Source organism: Hippocampus zosterae, chromosome 5, assembly GCF_025434085.1.
Source record: "Hippocampus zosterae strain Florida chromosome 5, ASM2543408v3, whole genome shotgun sequence".
Taxonomy (NCBI): domain Eukaryota; kingdom Metazoa; phylum Chordata; class Actinopteri; order Syngnathiformes; family Syngnathidae; genus Hippocampus; species Hippocampus zosterae.
Genome location: NC_067455.1, coordinates 2,292,054 through 2,319,304, shown reverse-complemented (window position 1 = coordinate 2,319,304; position 27,251 = coordinate 2,292,054). Strand labels below are relative to the sequence as shown.

Genomic DNA, 27,251 nt, shown 5'->3' with positions numbered 1-27,251 from the left:
AAAGGCACGCGTTAACTTGGAAAATGTGATCGGTTCATTCGGAACATGGCGGCGGCAGTTCCAACAGGGCATTCACACTTTTCAGTTGTCTCTTCCCTTCATTTTTTTGGGGGGGAGGCAATATTTCTTCAAATGTGAGCATGAATTATCTTTCCAGGTGCGGTCTTTTGTGGATTGCTAAATCTCACCGGTGTGCCTAATAAAATGGCCAATGAGCGCATGACTGAAATGGCAAAGAGAGACAAAGGTCAAATCTATTTATTGGTGCAAATCAGAAGAGGAGGTGTCGACACGATGGGCTGGACAATTCTACAACTTGTACTTTACTTGGCACAAGGATTTCCAACACACCACAACGCAGGCCATTACAATGGCAAATGGGGGGTTGGGGAGGGGGGGATGCTGCTGGAAGTTGAAGATATTTTGGAATAGTGAAATATTACAGCGCAAGTATGAAACAGCTACAAAGGTGCTGTATGTAAGCTAACCTTCACCTTCCTCACAAGGATGACACCAGTCCGTCGACTAACAACCCAATCCGCTCATGGACCCGATCCGGTCCAGCTTGAGGCCGAAGCAACCTCGGTTCCACCCCCTCCGCGAGCGCTCCGACTCCACGGGTTTCTGATTGGCCAGGGCCCCCCTCAGGAGGCGGAGCCAGGGCGTCTCCGGCTGGACGTCCGCCCATTTGCCGGGAAACTCGGACGCTTTGACCCCAGAGGACAAGGTGGACTGCTCCTCGACCGGAGTGCTCAGAAGGTTCTCCAGGTCATCGAAGGTCAGCAGGTCGTTATAGCGATCCAGGAGCTGCTCCATTAACTTCACCGCAACACAAATACAAATTCAATACAAGCGAGTCTAACTCAATCACGGAGACATTTCATTTTCCCCTTCAACAACCTCCTTTACCCCGCCGGGCAAGGACTTAAGTTGATTTTTCAGGCATGTGTAATTCAGTTGAGGATTTGATTTATGAATGACTTTTTACTATTACCCGCTACATTTGGAAACAAACGTTGTTATTTTTCTCCTGTGTCAAACACGTCTGAAAACTAGATTTGGATTTTAGGGAATTAAGATGCGCCCCCCCCCCCCCCAAAATAGATATATTGGAAAAATCCAACTATGAAACAAAAACATCTTTTAGTGTTCAATAATTCTGACTGCACTGTAATCCGAAAAACACAGACAAGGTGCATTTTCCTTATTTATCATTAGCTAGAGACGCGCCAATACCAACTCCAGTATTGGTCTGTCTGTATTCATAAAATATGAAAATATGAAACATATGTTCCGATATTAGGACTCCAACACCATCTTGAGATAGATAGATCGATAGATAGAGATATCTATTGATCTATCCATATCAGTGGTTCTTAACCTTGTTAAGTGCGCCAAACCCAACCAGTTCATATGCACATTCACCCCCCCCTCTGGTGTGTGTGTGTGTTTGTTTGTTTTGTGGGTACTGTTGGCACTTGTGGCCACTCTACCTGAGAACTCCCAGGGGAAGGGTGAAGTGCGCGAGCCTGAGGCGTCCCCATGGGGGCCAGGATGAGCAGGCTGGCTCCGAGCAGCACAGGGCAAAGCAACATGGCGGTGGGGGGGTGAAGAACACAAGCTGGACCACAGGAAAATGCAGGGGCTGCAAGAGATTTGGACAGAGTCAGGGGAGTTTTTTTTTCCTGGCTCAACTTGATCATTGGGACAGGGATGTATGATGGCGATGACGACGACGACACCCCTCCGTGTCCCAATACTTTGCTTTTTTTGAAACACTACCTGGCCGGTAAAAGTATTCGTTTTACGATACATTTCTGACCAAAATGACACATTTGGCACAATAAAATTCCGAAAATCGATTAAAATCAAGTATAATCAGGAGAACAACTTGTCTTTGTCCCTGTCATTTGACTGCGTTACAATACATTGCCCTTTAGTATTTACTTTAGAGGAAGAAAAATCTGCAAAAATTGGTCAATACTTTTGGAATGTTTAAAAATCATTCCCTTTGACCCAGGTGTTAATATATTAAAATACAACTGAGAAAAAAATACTTTCTTTTGGGGGATACGTTTGTTGTACTCTATTCTTCTGGTATAAAATAATTCAAAGAAAAAAAAATAGTATTGAACAGGCATCTACTCGGTGTAATACTTGCAGAAGAAAGAAGAAGAGTGAAGTTATTCAAAAGGAAAAGCAAGTGCAAAAAATATACCCTTGGGGAAACAAGTAAAAAAGACTTAACTGATGATATAACTAACTTGTTTCAAGCTACCAAATTAAAAGAAAAAAAAGGCAACGTAAGTTGGGGATTTCAATATAAAACCTTGATTAAAATCTGTATTTGAAAAAAAAAAAGCAAAATAAATAAATAAAATAAAAAGCAGAAATCTCCCGCTCAAGAATTAAAAAACAATTTGAAATAATTAAACACAAGTTAACAAATCAACCAGGAAGACGTCTATATATTTAATTTCCAATCTGTTATAAAAAAAATTCCCGGAATGCATTTCTTATTAATCTGAACTAATTTAAGAAAAGAAAAAGTGAGTGAAGGAACAGCAAAAGCAAATCGGCCTCACCTGTTTGTTGTGCAGCTCCTTGTGTGCGGCCGTCTTGTGCGCTCAGTGGCTCTTCTCCATCGCCGGTCTGGGCGACCTCCCACTTGAGGCACCTGCTGAGAGCGTCGTCACCATCTCACTGGACTGGCCCCGCCTCCTCTTCATCCTCCTCCTCGCCGGCCCTGCGATGGAATTGAAATGATGATTTTTCTCCCCAGCCCACCCCGCCGCCTCCACTTGCACGTTTGTCGTCCTGGCATCAACTCGGATGCTGTTTTTTTTTAATTTTCTTTTTTTTTTTAGGAGCCGCCTAGTTGATGGCGAGTAACAATGAGCAAACACTTTGCATTTCATTTTTTTCCCAATTGAGTATTTATTTTCTTGATGACTTTTTATTTTACTCCCTACCCTTTCAAATAGATGTCTGAACTTTCTGTTCATTATATCGACAAAATAAACTCGTCACTCTTCTTGGACATTGGCAGATGACAACATCAGCTCTTATTGGAATCTTGGGGTGTGTCGTGCAACTGTAGTTTAGCCTTTCAGTCTGCTAGCTGAATATTAACGCCAACAATCATCTCCGTTTCAGGGCTTGAAACCTTTAAGCCGTGGGTCGAACACAAACGGTGCGGCATCAACATGTACACCGACAATATAATGGTACTCGCATTCCTGTATCATTCTCCTTACTAATAACCTGAACTCAAGAGTTATGATTCTCCTTGCAATGTGATTGGCTGCTGCATCCAGGCACAAGTGCATGTAACAGCCAATCAAATTGCAGCTGAGCTACAAGCCAGGCACATATTAAAAAATGGTTTTATTGTTGTCATTAATGCATGTTTTTTTTTTTAAAGTAAAATTGTTGGGTGCCGTTTTCCTCAATAAAATACCGTATTACTTTACAAGTACAATTTTGAGTCCATTATGCTCCTTTCAAGACGATGAAATTTGCCTTTTTGGTTGTTGATTCGCCGCGAGGTAAACAGCGTCGCGCTCGGCTGACGCCGAAGTGACACCACGGCCCGTTCGATTTTTTTCCTATTATAGACAAAGCGCGTCCATCTCTCCACCTCTCGTCTTCGGTCTTTCCCAGTGTGCACCGATCTCCCCTCGCCTTCGGGGAAGTTACAGTCTGTCAGCGCCATCTGCTCTCCGCTACCACCCGCCGCCAAATTACAACACCGGCGAGAAGTTCAACAGCCTTTCATTATTTCGATTACGTCCTTCGTTTCATCACCTAAAACGCAACGCATATTTGGTATGAGGTGGTTCATTTGAGACCGAAACTCAGGTGGCCTGGAATTGCTAAGCCCGCGGCTCGGAAGGGCGGGGCTTTACGTAACTGCTCATAAATACATACAGAGAGAAATATACCCCTCTCATCTTTTTGGGTGAGGACAACATGTGGGGGTAGGCAGTAGGCGAAAGGGAGAGATTAGCAATCATGGGAGTGAGGGAGGTAGGAAGGTGGCGGGGGGGGGGTGTTAAACTGCCGTGCATGTGATGTCAGCAGAGAGATGAGCACCGTGGGAGGGAGTATTAAAAAAAAAAAAGTAGGCAGCGGGAGAGTGAGGAGAAAAAAAAAAAAATCACCAGGCATAGACCTAGAAAAGATTGATGAGTGAAGCGAGGCCAACCTGCGATGAAACCAAATGTCAGATAAGCGATTTGGGGGGGCGGGAAGAAATAAAGGATGTTAGTATGCACACAAAAAAGTGATAAGGCGTAGCTGATGCGATGGAGGGAGCGCCGTGATGGGTGAGGCAGAGGGAAAACTGAAACGAAAAAAAAGAGCAGCGGTGGTGACACATCACTGTCCAAAACGCACCGAAAGCCACTTGCAGAGATGCTTTTCAAAGGGTGAGGCAAGCATTCATCTTGAGGAAAATATGATTAGGGGCGTGGGATGAGGGGGGGGGGATAATTAATAATAATGAAACGTACTCTCCTGCCTAAAATCAGTCATTCGCACCACGCAAATAATCCGCTTTCATTGGATTAAATGCTCCGCCGCTAGATGACACAATGCAAAACTAGCCACTCGTGCGACAGAATCAACAGCCCCAAGTTTTTCGTCACCGAGTGAACCGAGACAGCTCATCCCTCGAGTGGAGTAAACTACTGACCACTACTATACGACGGAAATTTTTCTCATGTCAAATGTCACAAGCCTCGGTTTAGTGATGTCCTAAATCTTTTGCGATCGGCTCAAACTCATAAATCTTTCGATTGACGGTACACAAAACGACCCCCAGGTGGAGTTTGATTGAGCGCCGTGCCACACTTTGAAAAGCTCGTCTTGTAACACAGCAGACGGTGATGAGACACGACGACACGACTGCGCGGGAGTTTTGGAACAACCACATCGGGTCCAGGTTTATTTACGAGACATCTTTGATGCTATGTGGGACATGATCCGGATGCCAGTCGATGATCCTACGTAGGTTAAAAAAAAAAAGAAAAAAAGTGTGTGTGTTTTTGGGTCAGTTTCTGAGGCGAGCTCGTCGAGATGCGCGGGCAATGGGCGTGGTGACTTTGGGGGTCTCGCTCTCTGTCAGCACAGCATCTGGTGAAAGAAAGATTGGAGCGAGATGAAGATAAGATGGAGATCTCGCTGGATCTTGGGACTCCTCCACACTTTTTGCGTCTTGTGACATCACGCCGACAGGAAATTATTTGTGCTTAAGAGTAACGTAATAATAATAGTAAGTAGTCTGGTAAATGTAAACCCCTTCCATGGAAAGCAGCGAAACATCTCGCGCCGTTGTAAAAAGAACCTCAGGCAACCCCGAGTGTTCATAACCGCCGGGTGGGTTAAGTTTAAGCTAAGTCATGCCGACTCACCCTCTTCATCCTCCTCTTCGTCACTGCTGAAGGTGATGACAGGCTTTTTCTTGGACCTGCGAGTTCTCTGAGGCGTCACGAAGCTGTCGTCGCATTGGCTGGAAACGGACGACTTTGACTGACCTGGATGCCGCGAAAAGACACCAAACGCGGAAATATGAGTCAGAACAATTTTTAAAAGAGCGAATATGAGCCGATGAAATTAGCAAATCCATCCATTTTCCGAACCGCTTAATCCTCACCAGGGTCGTGGGGGGTGCTGGAGCCTATCCCAGCTGTCTCCGGGCAGTAGGCGGGGGACACCCTGAACAAGTTGCCAGCCAATCGCAGGGCACACAGAGACGAACAACCATCCACGCTCACACTGACACCTAGGGACAATTTAGAGCGTCCAATCAGCCTGCCACGCATATTTTTGGAATGTGGGAGGAAACTGGAGCACCCGGAGAAAACCCACGCAGAAAACCCCGGGGAGAACATGCAAACTCCACACAGGGAGGTCGGAGCTGGAATCGAACCCGGTACCTCTGCACTGTGAAGCCGACGTGCTAACCACTGGGCTACCGGGCCGCCCAAAAATTAGCAAATGAACTAATTAAAAGTTGTTAATCGGCCGAGCCTGAATAACAACGGTGAATATCGATGAAAAGAGCAAGACCAAGCTGAAGACTCGGCACAGACCTCTCTTGGACCTGGCTCGAGCCCTGGCAGGCATCGGCGTGCGTGCCGCCGCCGCCGCCTTGTCGGTGGCTCGTTCCCCTTTTTGATTTTCGTCCTCCATCTCGGGGCTTTCCATGTTTTCCAGGCCTCGCGTGTGAACAGCCGTCAGTCGCTTCTCAAAGTCGTCCACTTGGCCCTGTGACACAATCGGCGCTCATTAAAACCAAATCACGCCAACGTCATAAAATCGGACGCAAAATCAGAATTGCAGGAACTATTTGGATGACAAACACCGGTGCTCATCGACTATTTATCAGGGTGTGCTTTCACAACGGCCGAAGTCGCGCGGCGACGGATTCTCGCGTTGAAGCGCGGCACCTTGAGCTGGATCTTGGCTCCGCGGCGCAGTTTGGCCGCGATGGCGAGCAGAGGCTGGTAGACGCCGGGCTCGGTCAGCTTGTCGCTGTAGCATTCCCAGCATTCCTGCAGCTTCTTGAAGCCGCGCTCGCACATGGACAGCAGGGACAGCGAGACGGCCAAGTCGCACCACTGACGCTCCGTCCTGCGAAGGGAAGAGAAGATAGATGAATTTGAGGGACTCAATCGGATTTAGAGAAATTATGCAAATGGGACAAACAGCGTTTGGGATCTTTGACTCATGGATTCGTCTTTGTAAGCGGCATTTGGAACAAATCGCATTTGCCATCTGTAATTCACTTTTGCCAGCGAGTAATGCAAAATGTCCTTCCTTCGACGAGGGATGAGTCAGAGGTGGACCCGAGAGGCACAGGTCCGGCCGCCATTGTTCCACCTCCGTCCCGTCCCCCCCGCCCCCCAAACGCACGCAATGACAAGATGAGTGAAGGCTCTGTCAGTGTGTGATTAATAGGTGAACTGGCTTTAAATGTCAGCTTGCCTCTTCACTCACACACACGCCGGCGTGCTCACGATGGGGCCGCGGCAGGGCACGGTAAAAAAAAAAATATATATTTTTTTAAAAACGACGGCAAAACAAGAAAGCACAGCACACCGGCCACGCTCTCACCTGGCGGTCCTGAAGCGCTGACAAAGTTTCTCCACCAGAGACTCGGTCTGTCTCTCCTTGGTGATGTAGGAGAAGAGCTGTCTAAAAATAAAAAGAATGAATAATAATAATAAAGTGTACAGTATGTATAACAAATTGTCGCCATCGTGGGGAAAAACACGCCCATTTTTTGTCTTTTTTACTTTTTACCATTTTTTGTCTTTTTACTTTAAAGTGGTGTCCGCATTTCGGACATATTGTGGACATCGAATGCAGTGCAAAAGTGACGCAGGTTGAACAACAACGAACATCTCCAGGTTTTTCCTAAAATGTAAAAATACGGGTAAAGACTCGGAAGCGACATGTATTGTTCCATACACCTCTTAGTGCTCATGCAAATGTCAATGAAGTCGCTTAAACCGTTGCCAATATTTTTTTTCCCTGTGCGAAATAGCCGGTTTCAAGGCGGGAGATTTGTGCCGCCCATTGGCTGCCTATTTTAATGAACCGACGGGTTGACAGGACTCGGACGTAGCAGTCAGTTGTTGCAGCAAGCAATAGATTTTTGCTCTGGGATTGTGTATCTTGGGTTGAATTTTTTTCTTTTTTTTAATGAAATAAGATCTTAAATTCTTCCTCTTCCGAGTCTAAAGTGACCTGACGTCTTCAGCCAAACAGTACGCGTCCGCCGTAAGGCCTGCAGCTCGTGATTTCTCCGGCGACGCTCAGCTGAAACATTGATGTACTCTTATTCTGAACAAGACGAGCCGTTTACATCCTCCTCACCCGTCTTCACCGTGGTTTAGAATTTTTTTGGGACAGGACAATAGCCTGACTTCATGTGAAAAGAGGAGGAACATTAGATGCCCCCTTTTTTTTAAAACCAATTTCGTTTCTCATTTGGCCCCTAATGGCGGACGTTGTATCGGTCTGTCGTGGTGAAGAAGGAGCTGAGCCAAAGGGCGAAGTTCTCAATTTACCGGTCGATCTACGTCCCAACCCTCATCTATGGTCACGAGCTATGGGTCGTGACCGAAAGAACGAGATCCCGGATACAAGCGGCCGAAATGAGTTTTCTCCGCAGGGTGTCCGGGCTCTCCCTTAGAGATAAGGTGAGAAGCTCCGTCATCCGGGAGGGGCTCCGAGTCGAGCCGCTTCTCCTCCACATCGAGAGGAGCCAGATGAGGTGGCTTGGGCATCTGATTCGGATGCCTCCTGAGCGCCTCCCCGGTGAGGTGTTCCGGTCATGTCCCACCGGGAGGAAACCCCGAGGAAGACCCAGGACACGCTGGAGAGACTATGTCACCCAGCTGGCCTGGGAACGCCTCGGGATCCCCCGGGGAGAGCTGGACGAAGTAGCTAGGGAGAGGGAAGTCTGGGCTTCCCTGCTAAAGCTGTTGCCCCCGCGACCCGGCCCCGGATAAGCGGTAGATGGATGGATGGATGATTTGGCCCCTATGGAAAATGACTTGCCCACCGCTGCCTTAAATACTCAAGAATCTGACAAGTCATCATGCAGTCAACCTACTTCATGACGGTGTTGAAGTCCTCCGGGGTCATGCCCCTGTCCGGGTCAGACAGACGACTGATGATGTCCGGAAGCAGGTTGTAAATTGCGTTGTCCTGACGGCGGGAAGGATGATTGGCAGGTCGCAGTGAGCGCACAAAAGCCAATTATTTTCATTCGAAACTCCCGACGTGTGGAAGCACGCACCTTGGAGGCCAGCTCGTTGAAGAAGTTGAGGGCCAGGCTGGCGATGTGCGGCTCGGGGTCAATTAGCAGCACGGCCACCTCGCTGACTTGCCCTTTGACCTTCAGCACGTCCTTAAGCACCAATTGAGTCAGCACTGTCACGGCCGTCTGCCTCACCGAGGGGACCTCGTCACCGAGCCTGCGAGAGGAGGATGTCACATTAGCATAACGAGACAACCCTCGAGCAAACGCCAACGTTGCCATCGGCGGAGGGCGGCCATTTTAGCGCGGACGTCGCTGACGGGAACGCATCCTCAAAAGATGAGGTGGACGCCATATCCCAATCCGATTGTTTTTTTGGGAGAGGTGATTTAAAAAAAAGTTTGCCTCAGTCAAACTTGCACCACAAAAGAAACTCATTAGCCGTTCCTCATTTATGGATTTCTGGCAGAAGATGAGAAACGCGTACACGGCACTTGCTCATGCCAGGGCTTAGCGCGGCAATGAACGGCGTAATTAATTCTTAATTCGCTTATCTGAAGGCCCCAAGGCGGCGACGGCTTCGAGGAGAGCGGAGGTGTTTGTGTGGGAGACAATTAGAGAGGGGATGAGGGGGGGGGACCTTATCAGGTAGGAAACACTGCGAGGGCAATGAGGCAGGAGAAAGGAAGTGACTGTTTGACAATTCCCCAACACCTAAACACGCGCATCGTAATTAAACTTCAAACGGAACATCAGCTTCCGAGTTGGCCATTTTACTTTGGACTCCATTAAAGTGTTTTTAATGTCACGTTCTTGACACGAGTGTAAAACATTTCATTTCCTTCCTACTTTCTCAGCCGCTCTGCAGAATTACACCGGAGTGAGCGGCCACAATCTGTTACATGCTATTAATTAAACGCTTGATGAGACAAGACCTCGTCTACATCGCCACAACCCACACTTCATAAAGTGTCTTGCCTTGTTGCCACGGCGACCATATAAGAGCTTGACGACGCAGCCACCGCAAGTTAGTTACAAACGGAAGAAAGTAAACTTCTGCTCATTGTGATTCAGTGGAGTGTATCGATAGTGGCAAGGCGCTGAGAGGGATGACACACTTGAGGCATGTCCCCCCCCACCCCCACCCCCCAAAAAAAGTAATTGTTCAAGAAGACAATCAGCACCACCGCCAGCGCAGCTTAGCCATCTTGTGTTCTATTCTGCGAGATCCCACAACGGGCCTGTAACCGTGACAAATGAATGTTTGGGGGGGGGGGGTGTTAATTGGAGCGACAGCAACATGTGCTTGCGACCCGGGGGAGGAACATTACCTGGCGTATAAATTCTGGGTCCAGGGCTCCAATATGTTGGGGAAGCGGACAGTGAGGTCTCCCAGGGCAATGATGGCATTGGCCCTGACGACGGGGAGAGTCGAGCGCTCCAGCACTGTAAACATGAGACGGGCGTTCTCCTCACAAACCGACGGGCTGGAGTAAGAAAAAGGAAAACATCAATGATCGTGCTCATAATTGGCATCTTCGTTGCGAGAGAACAAAACAGCCGCCGGCGCCGCGTTTACCTAATCATCATGTACTGTGACAGGGCCAGACAGGCAGCCGTGGTGAGCTGAGGGTGCGAATAATGTCCGGGGGAGCTGCAGACTTTCACCAGCAAGGGAAGGAATGCGCTCAGCAGGTTCTCCTCTTCAGGAGACGATACGGCGGGTGGCGTGCAAGCAAAACGCATCGTTAGCATGTCAATACGGCGGCGTGCATTTAATGGACACAAAAGGAGACGATTGGATGCGGTCGTTACCGGCCAGTAATTCCGTTTCGCAGATCTTCCTGATGAGCTCGGCCTCCGTGTCTTCCGCACAGGCGCCGACCAAGCCGAGCTCCTCCTCCATTGCGCTCTCATTTGCCGTTAGCTGTTGACAAAAAAAAATTCCAAGGTTGACGGAACCATTGTGGGTATCGGCAAGCTCAAAGCTTGACACTTCATCACATTTCAGACCAAAACTGCTGGAGATGTTTTCATTGCTTTGGACCCCACAAATATCAACGCTGCTTTTGTCTGTCAATGTCTTAAATTGAAATTCGGAAGGCCAAAAAGTACCACCAGACATCTGCTTGGATATCAAAGACTGAAACTTCTTTTTTGTTACTATCAAAGGTCGAAAACTGAATCTGTTCACCTTAAAAAATAAATAAATACAATAATAAAATTAAAAAACAATCACAAGTACAACATACAGCAGGTACACTGCAATTTTCCTCATCTAAAAAAAAAATAATAATAATATTGGCGAATAAAATAATCAGTCATGGGGAAAAAAGGAAAAAAAAATATCTGAGGTGCCGATTCTGAACCACGCCCAAATGTCACGTGCTCGACTCGTACACGCAGCAGTCACGGCGCACCTTTGCTTTACTGGATGGACCCTTTTCTTTCTCCTCTCGCTCTTCGGTCTCTAATCGCCGCCTCCGCAGCTCACTGCTCACGCTGCGCTCGAGATGAGACACCTGCCAGAAGGCCACGCTGCCACACAGGGCCAACAGCTGAGCCAGGCACACGCAATTCACTGCGGGAGAGGAAAGCAGGTGTCAAGCGTGAGTGCGGTACTGTGGGGTGGGGGGGGGGGGGGGGGGTGTGCAACAAGCACTCGTCAATGAGAGTTGTCGTTCACCTTGCTCACCAGACTCTTGAGATCCCTCTTGTGGCTGATCGACATCCTTCTTAACCTCGGCGCCTTCGGAAATTTGATCCAGCAGCAGTCTAGCGGTGCGTTGGATCAACCGGGAGCACAGCCGGTCAGGGGATTCGGCCAGAAAGTAGGTGAGACGGACGGCTTGCTCCATGAAACTCTGCCAGTGTGCGTCCTCCATCATGGCACCTGGTGGGGGGGGGGGGAAAAAAAACAAAACAAAACAAAACACCCACCCACGGGCAGCATATGAAACGGACCGAAAAACCAAACGCACTCGGCACAACTCTCAAAAAGGGGGGAGGTGGGGGCGCTCGATACCTTCAGCAATCGCTTGTGTGAGGCGGGTAAAGAGCTGATGTTCTTGAGGGAGTCTGAATGGGGCACCTTTTGATTGCTGAAGAAAGAAACATTGTGTTTTATTCATGTTGTAGGAGGGCGGCCCGGTAGTCCAGTGGTTAGCACGTCGGCTTCACAGTGCAGAGGTACCGGGTTAGATTCCACCTCCGGCCTCCCTGTGTGGAGTTTGCATGTTCTCCCCGGGCCTGCGTGGGTTTTCTCCGGGTGCTCCGGTTTCCTCCCACATTCCAAAAACGTGCGTGGCAGGCTGATTGAACACCCTAAATTGTCCCTAGGTGTGAGTGTGAGTGCGAATGGTTGTTTGTCTCCGTGTGCCCTGTGATTGGCTGGCAACCGATTCAGGGTGTCCCCCGCCTACTGCCCGAAGACAGCTGGGATAGGCTCCAGCACCCCCCGCGACCCTAGTGAGGATCAAGCGGCTCGGAAGATGAATGAATGAATGAATGAATGAATAATGTTGTAGGAGTAGCTCATTAAATAAAGTCATAAAATATTGTGCAATTTACTTCACAAATTTTAAATGCACTACCGGGAATATTTATTTCTACGGGGGTCTGTTCGATTTTTTTAAAAATGCTGATTAAGAGTAAAATTGGGACACAAAATGATTGCACTTTTTTGCACGAATTAGCTGTAATAAAACCTTCCATCTTATCATGATCGGACTCATCTACAGCTATGTGCACAGTGAGAGGTGTGCGCGGCCCCCCAATAGGTCAGTCCTACGAATATCTACAAAACGTAAAGCTGGGCAATAGTAGGAATTGAGAGGCTTGGTGTGAGCTCTTCTCTTGTACAACAATCCGGCTTACCCTAACATGATCAGTGATGCTGCAAATGGCGATCACGGTGTCTCTCGCCAGAAGAAAGTCCTCCGTCACTTTTTCTCCCAGAGCCACAGAACAAAGCGTGTCCAGATTGCTGAGGACCACCTCCCTTTCTGCCCTGTTCACAAACACATCCGTGCAAGGCAAAGAGTACGCTATTATGCAAACGTATGGCCTACATTAAACTCGAGCGCTGTGAGGCGGCCTAGCCGATGTGCAGCCGCCGGCCGGAAAATGTACGTGGGAGGCCGGGTTATAGAGAAAAAAAAATAAAAATAAAAAACGCGTGAGGTTTAATGGTTGTGAATGCTGCCGGCTGGATGAAGTCAGGCGGCGGTGTGGGCGGACGTCAGATCGTCTCGCTCACTCTTCCCCGAAGCGGTGGAAGTCTTTGAGCGCAAAACACTAAAAAATATATATATATAGACGTATGTACTGTATATATTCAGAGAAATGCACTGGCAGCATTTTGATGTATTTCGCACAGAAAAAGCAACTGACGATCGGATTGTTGTTACAAATGAGATAATTTCCCGGATGACGCAAGAGCAACATTTTCAGGATCGCGGCTTTGGCACCGTTTGTCATAAGACGTATATTTATGTACAAACTAGATCTAATTGACATGTTTCCTCTTGGCGCACCGCCCCCCTCCCCTCCTCCCCCACCCGGCGCCCGTGACAAAATGCCGTTCCTGAACCCAAAAACTTGATGGCAAACGGCGAGCATTCTCCCTTTTGCAGAGCGCGTGCAAGCGACCCGAAAGAAGCCGTCGTCTCACCGTGCAGCCATGCCCAGCAGGAGCACAGCCGCTCGCCTGTACAAAGGCGAGCTTTCGGTTTTGCCAGTAAACCTCCCCCACAGAACCTGCACCACGGTCGACTCCAGACTGTTGCCGCCGCCAAAGAACTCCTGCACCTACGGCGACATCGTCGGAAGTTTCGCGGTTGGGTGACTAAATCAGCATCGACAAGCACGATAGGCCCCCGATTATCATTCCGCATCAACGTACGGTCAGGAATGAACCACTCACTATTTCCTCCAGACACTGAATTGTTCCCAGAGACGCATCCACCATCAGTTCCGACAGACTGTCCACAAGAGTCTGAGCTTTCATCCTGGGGGGGATAAAAGATTAGTTCAGCGCAAATTATTATTATTTTTTTCTTGGTACAGAGGTCCACGAGGGTAAATATGCTTCTGTGTTACTGGCGCTTAAAGTGTTGTCTGGACCTGACGGTGTCTCCTTTGGGGTTGAGATAGAGGCGCCGGTAGGCCTGGACGACGGCATCTTTGATGGCCGAGTCAGTGGACCAAACCAGAGGCAACATCTTCCGCACGCCACTGAGAGAGTTGGCGATGCCAAATTCGCAGACCGTCACGCAAAACTGCACCGCCTCCTGGACCACTAAGAATACAAATCAACACGCGTATCAGACGTGAGCACTTGCACAACTCTTAAAAAAAAAAACACTTGAAGACATTCAACCTGAAGTCGTTTTCCAGTACAGCATGGCGTTAATGACGGAGATGGCCCTCTCCACTTGAAGGGAGAAGGTTTCCGTATCGCGGAGGTACTGCACCAACATCTCCTGCTTCTTCAGCTCCGCATCGTCCGCCTCCTTCTCTCCTTCTTTCTGTGGTGTGGGAGGCAAGTTTTGACTGTGCTCAGGGGGGTCCTCATCAGAGCCTAAAGAGAGGGACGAAAAAAAATGTTTGTGTCAAAATCCAAGGATTAAATTTTTTTGTTTTTGTTTTAGGTTATGATATGGAGATAATCAGCCCCGCCCCCAAGTCTTCGGGAGCCACGCCCATTTCCTTCCGGTTTAATCGCTGTGAACTGGCATGCACCAACAACTTAGAATTGGTCACTAAGCACTTTATTCAAAGATTGATTTTGTACATGAATGCCCTTAGCACCGGAGTAGAAAAAAAAATATAATTGTATGTTTGTTTTTTTTTTTTTTTTTTTGGTTAGGGCGGCCCGTTAGACCAGTGGTTAGCACGTCGGCTTCACAGTGCAGAGGTACCGGGTTCGATTCCAGCTCCGGCCTCCCTGTGTGGAGTTCGCATGTTCTCCCCGGGCCTGCGTGGGTTTTCTCCGGGTGCTCCGGTTTCCTCCCACATTCCGAAAACATGCGTGGCAGGCTGATTGAACACTCTAAATTGTCCCGAGGTGTGAGTGTGAGCGTGGTTGGTTGTTCGTAAGTGTGTGCCCTGCGATTGGCTGGCAACCAATTCAGGGTGTCCCCCTGCCTACTGCCCGGAGACAGCTGGGATAGGCTCCAGCACCCCCCCCCCCCCCGCGACCCTTGTGAGGATCAAGCGGCTCGGAAGATGAATGAATGAATGAATTAATATTTTTGGTTAATTGTTCGAGTCCTTCATTAGTGAAAGCTGGATCTTTGATTTGTCCATTAAGCCGTAACAGCATTAAAATACCGTGATGTACATTGGTCCGGTACAAAACAGACATATTTTGTCCATATTTAAAATGACAATTTTGTCATACAGTTGGTGATGTCAAAGGAACGTCCGCCGACTATAATGACACACGGGAACGGAATTTTAACAGAGTTCAGAAGCCGAGAGCATTTGTGCCGAGCGACGCACAAAGCGAAGCGAATGAAAAGGAGTTCACCTTTGAAAAGACGGGCCAGTGTGTCCATTAGAGTCTCCGCGGTGAGAGCGGACAGGGCGGCAAACATCTCCGATTCGGGGAAGCGGCCGAGGGCCTTGATACAAAGACGCACAGCATCCCTGCACGAGCGAGAAGAAAACGGTTACCCGTAAACGTTGTGCCAGTGGCGACCTCGGCGCTTACCTGTACTTGTTGACTCGCAGATACTGCGCGATCATCACTGCCGTCGCCCTACAATCCTCCAGCTCGTTTACTTTCTTTACATCCGCCTCCTCCTCCTCTTCCTCCTCCTCATGCTGGCCCTTCTCAGAATCACCCGAGCGCTCCAGCTCCGTGTCAACGGTGATGCGCAGTTCAGGCTCCATGGCGGCCCACAGCTCGGATGCTTTAATCACTGCAGAGACAAGTGGACATGGCGACATGTTTCAGACCCATACCACATGTTTTAAAAAAAATTAATTTGACCAATCTCACACTTTCTGAACACTAACTAAAAAAAAAAGTCCCCACCACATGCTTCCAAATTATTTCGATAAATCCAGTATACATATGACAGTAATGTGTGCCTTTAAGGAAAGGAATATCCGGGCAAGATTTGTAGCAGCTTCTTTGACAATATGCCAAGAGTGTATTTGTGTTTTGTTTGTAGACTCTGGCTTTCCTTTCCCACATGAAAGGGCATTGCAGAAAATATAACCCCCCTCCCAAAAAAAAAAGTTATAGTGGGGCAACGTTGCAATTGGAAAGTCCTTGTTCTTGAAGCCAACCACGTCATTCTGTGCGCTGCCCTCATTTACTCTTACTTCGTCACGTTCCGGTGCACCGGCGCTTTTCATCTCGTTGCACGATATATGCGGAATTGTGGTCTTGACGAAGCCTTTCCAATTATATTGAAAGGCTTTCCGAAGAACAACCCGCTACACTCACATTAATGAAGCCACACAAAACTCGAATGAGTTCCGTCGAGCTGGGGGGAACAGGTGTAACTTTATGACTCAAAGCACTTAGCGGATGCGTCCGAGACATTTGATTTGATGCGGCTAAAAGCGGAAGCATTGCGTCAGGCTCATCAAAAGTAAATTCGTACGGCTGAACAAAGAAGCTGGATGACGTATGGGCGAGCGCTGTGGGATTTTTTTTTTTTTTAAAGTGAGATGGGAGAAATGTGATCACAAGGAGATTTTTTTGGAGCACGCCCTGCCGTGTTGAGGTAAAACCCAACACGTATTTGGCCCTCAGATTACCAAAGACGCAACTCATTGCTGACCGAACAGTGAAAACAGCTGGGCTGAACTTCAGGCCTCTCCACACACACACACACACACACACACACACGCACACACAAACGCACACAAACTGTGGGCTTCATCCACACAATTACTCCAATGTAACTTTCACGGGAGCCCTAGTGGTGGAGCCACGTTACTGTCGGTGGGCCCTTACAGCAGAGCAACGAGGCTCCCTTACACTGCCAAGATTACCCGCCGGTTGAGGCAAGAAGCAGCCAGCTGTTGTTCAACTCAGCTCGTATTCGCCTTGGTTTCATCATCGGGGCAACCGGGCCGAGACCACCACGCGAGGAAAAGAAGAGTCCTCAAACCGACAAGAGCGCCGCTCACCCGGCGCGTCGCCGCGCAGCTTCTCTTTCATCTCCCTCAGCTTGGCCGTCTCTTTCTCCAGAGGTTTTTTCAGATCGGCGCTGCTCAACTGAAAGTCACAAAGACTTCTGTGACGTTTGGAGAGAGATTGGAAATTCTTCTGACTCGAGGGTTGTTACCTTGCAACTGTAAGGGTTGTGCGCAATGAAGGCTGCCAGCAGCTGGATGGCGCTCTTGACCACATTGACGGATTTGTCCATCAGTCTGCCCACGGTGAGGCCCATCACCTCACTGTACCGACACAGCGGCAAGGCCTAAACGCGGAAAAGGCCGCCGAGTCAGTGAACTCAACGTCATAAGATGAATTTTCAAGACTCGGGGAGCTTACTTTGCTGTTGACGATGCGCGTGTACACCTGCAAGACGCGCGCCCTGACGTGAGAGTGCGTGTCGTGCAGGTGCTCCTGCAGGGTGTCGAAGAAGCGGTCGCGGTCCGCTTTGCCGGACTCTTCCAATCCGTCTCCGCACAGGACGCGCACCAGGATGTCCCCCAGGACCTCGCACACGGCCACGCGCATCGTGTGGCTCTAGATGACGGCGAGACAAATGTAAGAAGTCTTCAGAAGGGAGAAAAGGGGCGGTCGGGAGGATGGAGGTGTTAAAAGTGTGAAGTACCTCTCCTTCCAGGTGGGTGATAAGCACACTGATGTTTGGGATCATTAACTCGGGTACAAGTGCACCGAGTTCAGACAGGAAAGACGAAAACGCTTTGACCCCTGACCCCTCCCTTGCAAGCTCCTCACTTGACTTCTGGCCAATCTCTCTGAAGAGGGAAGAGAAAGCGGAGGGAGGGAGGGGGTTGGGGGGTGTTATTGTTCAGTAGTTTAACCGAAAGGCAGACACTTAAAAACAAAGACTTGGACACCGGTTCGAAATGAGTATTTATTTATTCATTCATTCATTCATCTTCCGAGCCGCTTGATCCTCACTAGGGTCGCGGGGGGTGCTGGAGCCTATCCCAGCTGTCTTCGGGCAGTAGGCGGGGGACACCCTGAATCGGTTGCCAGCCAATCGCAGGGCACACAGAGACGAACAACCATCCGCGCTCACACTCACACCTAGGGACAATTTAGAGTGTTCAATCAGCCTGCCACGCATGTTTTTGGAACGTGGGAGGAAACCGGAGCACCCGGAGAAAACCCACGCTGGCCCTGTGTGGAGAACATGCAAGCTCCACACAGGGAGGCCGGAGCTGGAATCGAACCCGGTACCTCTGCACTGTGAAGCCAACGTGCTAACCACTGGGCTACCGGGCCGCCTATTTATTTATACTTTTAAAAAAAAATTAAAGGAGAGATGGGGGGGGGGGGAGTATGTTGGGACATTCCTAATACATTTACCATAATAATGCAAAAGTATGCAAACTAACCTCATGACTTCCCCGATGATGGCCCTGACACCATACTCAGTGCTCCACACAGACACAGCCTGAGCAAACACCGACGACAACTGTTCAAAGTGTTGCAGCAGCTGAATCACCTTTACACTTGCGCCTGTTGGGCAGAAGATCAAAAACGCACCAAGGTTTATCCCAAACAAACAAGTGTGCAATGCTCTGACCGGTCAAGTAGCGTGCGTGTTAACATCTCCTCCATGCTCCTCTCTCCTTTTTTTTTTTTTTGTATTTAACGGCTTGTCCCTGTCGAACAAACCGCTTAAAGCGCATCGTTGAGTGCGGCACCGTTTTATTTCCAATTCAATAATTCTGAGCCTTACTGAGGAGGTGATTGTACTTCTTGATCAGCAAGCCGAGAAGATGGATGATTCCCTCCCTGGTGGGTTTGCTCTTGACGTGGCTGATGGTGGGATTCTCAAGTAGCTTGTAGCAACAGCAAGTCACGCAGCTAAAGGAAAGGAAAAGACAATGAGGAACTTGGGCAGTAATTTGGAGGAAACCTCTGCATCACGCGGCCCGGTAGTCCAGTGGTTAGCACGTGGGCTTCACAGTGCAGAGGTACCGGGTTCGATTCCAGCTCCGGCCTCCCTGTGTGGAGTTTGCATGTTCTCCCCGGGCCTGCGTGGGTTTTCTCCGGGTGCTCCGGTTTCCTCCCACATTCCAAAAAAATATGCATGGCAGGCTGATTGAACACTCTAAAATTGTCCCTAGGTGTGGGTGTGAGTGCGAATGGTTGTTTGTTTCTGTGTGCCCTGCGATTGGCTGGCAACCGATTCAGGGTGTCCCCCGCCTACTGCCCGGAGACGGCTGGGATGGGCTACAGCACCCCCCGCGACCCTAGTGAGGATCAAGCGGTACGGAAGATATGTACATCTGCATCACAACCTACAGCTTTGCACGGGCACAACCTGAGCGCAGCATCAATTAGCACGGGTCAGTATTGCTTTTATTTTTCAAATTGAGGTGGCGAGACGAGCCATTGTGTGTATTTGTTAGGGCAAACAACACCGTTAAGTACCTGGTGAACTCTTCTTCAACAAGAGAAAGATTCCAAAGGGAGCGGATGTCCAACTGCATGAGCTGCCCGAGGGCCTGAAGAACTCGCTCCCTCTCGTTGTCCCACTGCTGGAGTCCCTCACCCGTTTTGGCCTTTTTGCCGCTCTGAGCAGAGTGAAACAACTTCCGTGTATATCACATGGGACAAAAAGGCAAATTCGTAGTCGTCCAAATGCCCCCTCAGATTACCAAAGACTGTAGCTCATGCCTGCCAAACCCTCCAAAGAGACTATATCCCATTGCCAACTGCTACGTATAAACTCATACATCACACCCGCACAAAAACGGACAGACATGCAACATGTTGTTTGACAACTCCGACCCGTCCCATCCCATTACTCTGAGGAGGACAGGAAGTTATAGAAGCGGCGTCAGTCTTTAGTGTAGGTGGGCCCTTACAGCAGTGAAATATAACTATGACACAACCAAGATTACCCATCAAACAGAAGGCAAGTGATCATAATCCCCGGCATGACAGATCACCCGACTGCCGTGGCTTCATCACTGGGCATTTGCGCACATAAAAATAAATAACCCTTCTGGAAACCATTTGTCCAAGTCATACCTTGCCAGGTGCCGCGATGAAGCTCTGCCTATAAGAGTCACTTTCGAGACTCTCTGTGATTTTGCAGAGCAAGAAGACGCTCATTTTCACAGCATTGAGATTCTCTTTTCGCTCCGCCGCAGAGATCGAGGTAGAGATGAGAAATGAGGGGAGGGAGGTTGACAGGCTGCTGACAACTGCGACAAAAACAAACGGGAAATGTATCATCTTTTAGTCGAAACATTTAAAACCTTCAACGTGAACAATTCTAACCTTGCACCAGCAAATCCAGAGTGTTCTCTTTCACACCCAGCTCCACAGAGTTGGCATGCCTTTAAAAGTCAACTTGTACGGTTAATAATCAGTCACGTATGTAACATGGAATCACGGTTGTGTGCAATCCTAATGCACGGTGCTTTACAGTCTCTCTGTTAACTGCTTTGCTTTCATCTTTTAGCATGAACACGCAACTACAACTCCTTCTTTGGGGAGCTAATAATTTGCGCCACCGCTGTCCGGATATTCCCAGCAAACAGTCGAGGGTCACCGCATCCGATTGCAAAGATCAGTGCAGTGAAACCAACACTTACTGTAATACACTGTAGGCTGTGTCAAAGTGTTCCAAGATGCACAAAGGGCCTTGACTTCTCAATGCAGTCTTGAATTCTGAGTTAAACAGAGGCAAAAATATAAGATTGAGGACATCTTTACACATTAGGCTGCCGTGAGAATCGCTGCTTGCCTATCACTACATAGTGCGTTTGCAATTTTGTACTGCTGTTCCAGTAGTGAGTATGCCCTATATTAGGGTCTCAATGTATCCGGAGACCCTAATATAGGGCATACACTGCATCTTGAAAAGCAATATATATATATATATATATATATATATATATATATATATATATATATATATATATATATATATATATATATATATCCCATGAGACACTGGACATAAAGTGATGTCTGCAGTAATTTAGGAGGACACAGTGATTACAATACGGTTACAAAGCATTTATTTAGTTCATAGCGCCGAGGCAGTGGGAATTGACAGAATGATTATAAAGCATAACCTTAAGAAGATGATCACTCACTGTTAAGAAGGGACGGTAGTTGTTTTGGGGAAAGCACATCTTGCACGACGTACTGGTTTATCCCCCCGGTCTTGACTAGGTCACCCACGCACACGGGCACAAAAAAGTCCCACGACATGCCTGTGGAAGAAAATTTTAAAAAATTGCGTCAACGCTAAATTACCACTGGAAACCACATTTCTTTGTTCTCGCTCTTGAACTTGTCGTTCCTCGAACTCAACAGAAAAAAAGCAATAATAGGGTAAAAACGTAACTGAAGGAAAAGCTTGAGAAGTACTTTTCACCAAAAGTATTTTCAAAACAAGTTATAGGCGCCGCTCGTGAACCAGGCATGCTAACTAGCCTTTAGCCACGTCTGCAGTGGCGACATTACTGGTAAATGTATTCAATTCATTGTTATTGGACGAAAGACTCGCTGTGTAAGTTTTACACATCCGACTTACCTTTAAAATTCGCTGTCCCGTTCACCGCGATGGCGACCGGAGAAGGCGAATGTTTTTAATAATGTTTTGGTCCACACTTCGCGAACTGTGAAACCGCTCTCGGATTTTCAAATTTATACCACATCGCGCCAAATCGTCAGGGCTCAGGTTACGTCATACATACGCGACGTTTCTTCGAACGTTTTTAAAAAGGACACAAAACAGCGCCGCTTACTGGTGAATGTTTACAGTAAACTGACGAAACGACCTCGATTTAATGTGAACACCTTTTTAATATATGCGTCAATCTTAATTTCTGAATATCAATTTTCTCCTGAATAACGTATCTATCCATATTCCATTTGGTAAAATACACTATACACTCCGACTGCTTTGCCACATCCACTTTGATCACGTTCTTCCATGGTTTTTGCTACTTAATTCAACACAATGGATAACCTCGACTTCTTGTGTGTATACACTCATTTTTAAAAATATGGCTTGAAAAAAATACATTTAGCAAAGTAACAAACCAAAAAGCAGAAAATGCAAGCACAAAATCCAACTGTACCAGTAGCACTTTTATGTGAATGTACCACAGCACTGGGTGGTAATGAGAAGCCATAAAAAACACGCAACAGACAAGAGTTTGAGGTAGTAGCTGTATTCAAATGATTGATAACACAGTCACACCCTCCCCCCCTTGTACCAATGTTCCAGCTACATCGATGACAATAGTTTTCACAACATGCCTCGCACTCGATCAAAGTTGCTAAAATAAAATCATCACTAGCACAGAGATGACTTATGCCTTCAGGATGCAGCATCTGTGATTGTACTATTTTTGTCCTCTTACCTGGAAAATAAGGGTCAAATTTGTTCTCCGTGGCATAAAAACAGGAACTACACAACAAAGGAAAAAGATAAATGGCCACATTGTTTTCAGAGAAAATACTTTTCGCGTTTGAATAGTAGCAGTACCATGCAGATTGAAAGCATTATGCATTTTCGGCGCAGTTGTAGTGTTTATTATTTAAACGAAATGTTTCAAAAAAAAATCTATAAGAGCACCAATGTAACTAAGAGGAAAAATAACAGCTTTTAAATACGACCTGAAACCATAAATTCTTTACACACAGCATCAAAACAAGGCAAATACAAAAAAAAGGGGGGGGGAGCACCACATGTTAAGGAAGATGAAAAACAAAAGAAATGTACTAAACCATGACGAATCCACCCCCTCTCACAACAGATTAGTGTCTGTTCCGGTACAAACATTTCATTTTCTCTTTCGGTCTTGAGAGCAGCGTGGACAATACCTGTGTGAAGAAAACAGACACTTGGATTGCAAGTACTTCACTATGCAAGTAGAGGAGACGGGAATGGTCAGAAAATGTTGAATTGCATGTTTGTTTGTTTGTTTGTTTGTTTTTTTACCATTTTCCTCGTGGTTTGGTTGTCAGACCCACACACGCAAAATGGAACCACTCAATGGAGCACTGGAGACAAAAAGATGCTACTTTAGTGTAAGCCGGTGATACATTCAACTCACACACTATCAATTGTATCCAGGAGACGGCGTTTATGCGCGCGGTCTGAGGAATAAAATCACTCAGTGTGTCATTGGCGACCTTATCGATTCCCATTTTTTTACATTTACCATCTTCTATTTGACATCTATCATATCCTAAGGCTATTTACTTAGAGATGAAGTCATAACGGGCCACAAACATGACGATACATTTCCCTGAATTTATAGTCTCATGTCAACTAACAGGCGGCCCGGTAGTCCAGTGGTTAGCACGTCGGCTTCACAGTGCAGAGGTACCGGGTTCGATTCCAGCTCCGGCCTCCCTGTGTGGAGTTTGCATGTTCTCCCCGGGCCTGCGTGGGTTTTCTCCGGGTGCTCCGGTCTCCTCCCACATTCCAAAAATATGCGTGGCAGGCTGATTGGACGCTCTAAATTGCCCCTAGGTGTGAGTGTGAGTGCAAATGGTTGTTCGTTTCTGTGTGCCCTGCGATTGGCTGGCAACCGATTCAGGGTGTCCCCCGCCTACTGCCCGGAGACGGCTGGGATGGGCTCCAGCACCCCCCGCGACCCTAGTGAGGATCAAGCGGCTCGGAAGATGAATAATATTCAACCTAGCCATGAGTCATCAAATGAAGACATTTCCAAAATGTCTTCATTTTATTTGGCTAGATAAAAAAGTGCAATTAGAAAAGTCTTATGTTCAATACCACAACTGCAATGCAAGGATACATTTTTCAGCTTTTTACCCCCCCCCCCCACCCCTCGCATGAACTGCACACGTCACCTTGACAATGCACCCACAGACATCACAAGACGTCCAAAGAATTTGTGGATCTTAAGATTGGAAGAGAAGATGACTCACATCAGTGTTGTCGCAGCCGATCATCTCGCCATAAGACACCTGATGGCATAAACAGTAGGTGGGCTCGTTGGGGTCCACTGGCATGTCCAGCACATCGGATGGGTGCACATTCCCAAAGTTGGCGGAGGGGCTGTTGAATTCACCCCTAATGGCGCCAAAAAAAAAAAAAAAAAAAAGGGGCTTGTAACGCCAAATGTGACAAAATAGCAACGCTTAACAGCTCAAAGTCAACAACATACGTTTGAAGGAGTTTGACTTTCTTCTGGGAGCTCTTGGGACTGCCGTCTTCATCGGAGCTCTTGACTTTAGATCTCGTCTTAGCAGTCTTCTTTTCCTTGTGTCTGGTGTCCACTAGAATGACACCAACCTCTTCGATTATCCGCCTGGGCGCACACGAGGAGGCATCCGGATTGACTCGGCACAAACCTTTCTTTCCTTTACTGGAGGTGGAATCATAATCGGTACTCTCGATCTGTTTTTCCTTCAGGTCGGCTTCAAAACGGGCCAGGTCTGTGTCCAGGCGCCTTATGTGCTTGTCCACCTAAGCATAAAACGTTAAAGCAAAATGTGTCAAACTCAAGGCCCGGACCGCCATGTCATTTTTTTTTGTTACCTTGTTTACACTTACTTGAATAATAATTGAACAAATTATTATGGACTAATTTCAGAACTAGTAACCCATTAATTTGTTGTGTTCAAGGAATGCGATGCGACAGTTAGACATTTTTGTGGGTTTTGCGGAGATCACGGCCCATAGAGGGAAGACGTGACGACAAAAATTAGTTTGACCCGCCTGCATTTAAAGCATATACACCATCGTCGCTTTGAAACGTATCACGGTCTGATACGAACCATCTCGTAGGTCTGCATGGCCAGTTGCACCTTGTCATCGCCAAACTCTTTGCATTTGCTATACGACTGCTGGATTTGCCGCAGTATGGAGAGCTTTTGCTCAGAGGAAAGAGTGCGAGCATTGGATGTGTATTCTTTTGCGAGGGAGTCTATCTGTCCTTTGAGATCTGTGGAAGACAGCGATCTTTTAAAGTCACACCAAATAATTACGTTGCTGCGGGCCATGTGTCGATCTCTGAAAAAAATCTCTTTAAATATATGCAGTGAGCAAATAGTTAAACAAAAAAAAAAATACATACATAGAAGTACACACACTTTTTTTTATGAAATCACATAAATATGAACAACTTTTCAAACTAACATTCAGCACTGAACAATTTAGACTCCTAAGTAGACAATGGCAAATCAATTGCAGTTGGTGTTCTGATTTTAAAAAACACTTTGAAGCACCACATACATTGTATTAGTTTTTTTTGCCACATACAACATGGCGCAACTATCATGGAAAAAAATATGTATTTTGCTGCCGTTGCTAAATTGTAATGATACAAAATGAGAAAATGGGCAAGAAATAAAGGCGTGTGGATAAGTGAGAGGCTGCTGACAAGGATCGCCTCATTAACTCACTGCACTGGTGCATTTGGACACATGCAAACTATTGTGCATCGGCGTTTTACACATCAAACCCGCGTTGGGTCACTACTCACCTTCTGTGCGTTGGTCTAAATCTCTCATCAAATTGAAGTTTCTCTGCAACTCGAAAGGCAAGTTCTCTATGCCTGATGCGACACAGAAAATTGGCATTACAAATCTCTTGACACAAAGCAGGCAAAACTGGCTCGCTCCCGTTCATTTGCAGACCGGCGGAGACGAGGTCGTTTTTTTAAAATTATTCATACCAAATATCATAATCAAGGCCCGGAATGTCTATGTTTAAAGGCTGTGTTGATAGACTAAACACGGGGAGTTTAACGTGTGTCGCCATTTCGATGCATTTCCCCCCCTAAGCTTTTACTGCGCTGCGACAATCCAGCAAATAGACGGAGCCGAACTGCGCCGAACGGTTGAGGAACACACTAAGGTTCACGTTCAGTCCTTTGTTGGACATCACAATAACGAGAAAGTATTCTACGGCCGTCACGCTTTCTAAAGAGTCGCAAATGTGTTGTAGCTCGACGAATAAGCTTACTGTCCAAATAATGCTCCAAATACATCCCCGCCGCCATCTTGGAAAATGTAAACAAGACAGCTTCCGGTCAGCCGGGGGCCGCCTCTGATTGGTTGTTTCCACAAAACTGACGACGATGGAAGATTGCCGTTAAAAGTGCAAATGTCACCGTTTAGAAAATCGCAAGTACGTACTTGATGCGAATTAAATGTACGTGCACGTTCCGCGTCGTCGGGTATGAGTCCAATTAACTTTAAAATGGATGGGCAGGACAATGATTTAGCGATGAGCATTTCTGCCTCAGTTATGAGCCTCAGGGTTCGAAACTCAGCCCCCTGTGTTTTCCCCGTATCTGCTGGATTTTCTCCATGTACTTGTGGGAAATTATTGATGCTCCCTGGCGACTGGTTCAGGATGTGGACCCAGCTTCTCTTGACCATAATCAGCTGGAACAGGATTCAGTCCACACCCAATCCTCACATGGATAAAGTATGAATGGATTAAATTGATGGTAGAAGAGGCTGGTTACCATTCCAAGCAGTCCCCTCAAAGCCCCCGGGCCAGACTACAGTTTAACTGTGACCAAAATGAGAATAAGCACGATGACAACTGGCTGACGGATGAAGTTTATGGAAAACAAACACTGCAGAATAAACGAACGAACATCTTTTAAAAATGTATTGCGTCAGGTTTATACAAGAAATCCCATTCGTGTACTGTGTTTCAGTCAAAGGCCAAACAGAAAGAAAACCCGACACAAAATACATAACGTTTGTAAGTTTCTTGAGAGCTTTGCGAATATATTGTTTGATAGCTCCGAAGTGACCCAACAGAGTTCTTTTTTTTTTAATAACCGTCTAAAATTTTCAAGAATAAAATGCTCATGATCTTGCTTGTTTCTGTGTCCACTTTTTGTTGACCATCTTCCTCTTGGACATTTTATTCTTTGCTTGCATGGGTGTTTTCCCCAGGTTGGCTTGCTTCTTCCCAAAACTTCTCCCAGTCTTCGGCTTCCTTGCTTTCATCTCCACCGTTGTCGGTGCATCGGCGTCTTTTCCCGTCACAGCCTCTCCGTCCATTTTGGCCCTCTTGGCTTTTTTGGGTCCAGCGGGCGAATTCTTTTTGCCTTTAGCCTGGAAGTGAGGCCCTTTCTTGGCTGCTGTTCCATTTGTTTTGGCCTCCTGCTTTGCCTTACCGGGGACGCCCTTCTTGGTTTTGTCCACTTTGTTCTTCGGAGAATCGTTCCCCTCCGTTTCATCAGGAGTGTCCGCCTTTTCTTTTTCTGTATTAGGGACACGAAAAGGCGATTTATTCATCAATTCGTAGTGTGAAATCCAGCCTGCTGTGCGGTGAGCGGCGTT

The 27,251-nt window shown here is 47.3% G+C and overlaps 4 protein-coding genes, 1 long non-coding RNA gene and 2 other non-coding genes across 9 annotated transcripts in view; all 7 read right to left on the bottom strand.

The window, feature by feature from the left end:
- Positions 1–242: 242 nt before the first annotated feature.
- On the bottom strand, positions 243–2,734 carry nppcl (natriuretic peptide C-like). The gene is made up of 3 exons (XM_052065384.1): positions 2,586–2,734; positions 1,494–1,645; positions 243–819 (listed from the first exon to the last, which is right to left on the bottom strand). The coding sequence occupies exons 2-3, from the start codon at positions 1,593–1,595 to the stop codon at positions 526–528; spliced, it is 396 nt and encodes a 131-aa protein (XP_051921344.1). The 5' UTR covers positions 1,596–1,645; positions 2,586–2,734; the 3' UTR covers positions 243–525.
- A 2,182-nt stretch (positions 2,735–4,916) lies between these two features.
- On the bottom strand, positions 4,917–21,658 carry ncapd2 (non-SMC condensin I complex, subunit D2). Its single transcript, XM_052064957.1, has 32 exons — positions 21,499–21,658; positions 21,056–21,175; positions 20,549–20,624; positions 20,232–20,290; positions 19,980–20,155; positions 19,377–19,519; positions 18,679–18,806; positions 18,332–18,455; positions 17,578–17,725; positions 17,292–17,489; positions 17,083–17,217; positions 16,925–17,012; positions 15,489–15,699; positions 15,306–15,424; positions 14,154–14,354; positions 13,898–14,072; positions 13,698–13,782; positions 13,446–13,582; positions 12,650–12,782; positions 11,799–11,874; positions 11,460–11,666; positions 11,194–11,354; positions 10,589–10,700; positions 10,353–10,476; positions 10,105–10,260; positions 8,813–8,990; positions 8,627–8,721; positions 7,120–7,200; positions 6,453–6,636; positions 6,096–6,270; positions 5,415–5,537; positions 4,917–5,136 (listed from the first exon to the last, which is right to left on the bottom strand). The coding sequence occupies exons 2-32, from the start codon at positions 21,171–21,173 to the stop codon at positions 5,054–5,056; spliced, it is 4,209 nt and encodes a 1,402-aa protein (XP_051920917.1). The 5' UTR covers positions 21,174–21,175; positions 21,499–21,658; the 3' UTR covers positions 4,917–5,053.
- Positions 16,517–16,878, bottom strand: LOC127600692 (uncharacterized). Its single transcript, XR_007962395.1, has 2 exons — positions 16,641–16,878; positions 16,517–16,606 (listed from the first exon to the last, which is right to left on the bottom strand). It is a non-coding gene; the product is annotated as an uncharacterized LOC127600692 (long non-coding RNA).
- On the bottom strand, positions 16,536–16,860 carry LOC127601520 (small nucleolar RNA U85). The gene has a single exon (XR_007962584.1). It is a non-coding gene; the product is annotated as a small nucleolar RNA U85 (small nucleolar RNA).
- On the bottom strand, positions 19,588–19,924 carry LOC127601519 (small nucleolar RNA U85). Its single transcript, XR_007962583.1, has one exon. It is a non-coding gene; the product is annotated as a small nucleolar RNA U85 (small nucleolar RNA).
- A 467-nt stretch (positions 21,659–22,125) lies between the features above and the next one.
- On the bottom strand, positions 22,126–26,021 carry ing4 (inhibitor of growth family, member 4). Its single transcript, XM_052065304.1, has 8 exons — positions 25,912–26,021; positions 25,430–25,501; positions 24,723–24,889; positions 24,297–24,411; positions 24,110–24,221; positions 23,871–24,015; positions 22,915–22,976; positions 22,126–22,796 (listed from the first exon to the last, which is right to left on the bottom strand). Exons 1-8 carry the CDS (start codon positions 25,946–25,948, stop codon positions 22,757–22,759), a joined length of 750 nt encoding a protein of 249 aa, XP_051921264.1. The 5' UTR covers positions 25,949–26,021; the 3' UTR covers positions 22,126–22,756.
- Positions 26,022–26,554: 533 nt separating this feature from the next.
- The window catches only part of nop2 (NOP2 nucleolar protein homolog (yeast)), a 34,885-nt gene continuing 34,188 nt past the window's right edge, over positions 26,555–27,251 (bottom strand). For all 3 annotated transcript variants that reach the window (XM_052065048.1, XM_052065046.1, XM_052065047.1), the window contains exon 15: positions 26,555–27,172. In XM_052065048.1, coding sequence (XP_051921008.1) covers positions 26,772–27,172 — 401 coding nt within the window. In that variant the 3' untranslated portion in view covers positions 26,555–26,771. The remainder of the gene's footprint in view (positions 27,173–27,251) is intronic.

Bases quoted from the DNA above. Each gene is read 5' to 3' on its own strand.
- nppcl (XM_052065384.1), bottom strand. From the start codon at position 1,595: ATGTTGCTTTGCCCTGTGCTGCTCGGAGCCAGCCTGCTCATCCTGGCC. The intron at 820-1,493 runs GTAGAGTGGCCA...GTTGCGGTGAAG, and splicing joins CTTCCCCTGGGAGTTCTCAG to TTAATGGAGCAGCTCCTGGA.
- ncapd2 (XM_052064957.1), bottom strand. From the start codon at position 21,173: ATGTCGTGGGACTTTTTTGTGCCCGTGTGCGTGGGTGACCTAGTCAAG. The intron at 15,700-16,924 runs GTGAGCGGCGCT...TTGTCTCTGCAG, and splicing joins GCTGCGCGGCGACGCGCCGG to TGATTAAAGCATCCGAGCTG. The intron at 5,137-5,414 runs GTGAGTCGGCAT...TTCTTTCACCAG, and splicing joins CGAAGAGGAGGATGAAGAGG to ATGCTGTGCTGACAGAGAGC.
- ing4 (XM_052065304.1), bottom strand. From the start codon at position 25,948: ATGGCGGCGGGGATGTATTTGGAGCATTATTTGGACA. The intron at 24,890-25,429 runs GTGAGTAGTGAC...TGTCTTCCACAG, and splicing joins TTTAGACCAACGCACAGAAG to ATCTCAAAGGACAGATAGAC. The intron at 22,797-22,914 runs GTAAAAAAACAA...TTCTTCACACAG, and splicing joins ACCAAACCACGAGGAAAATG to GTATTGTCCACGCTGCTCTC.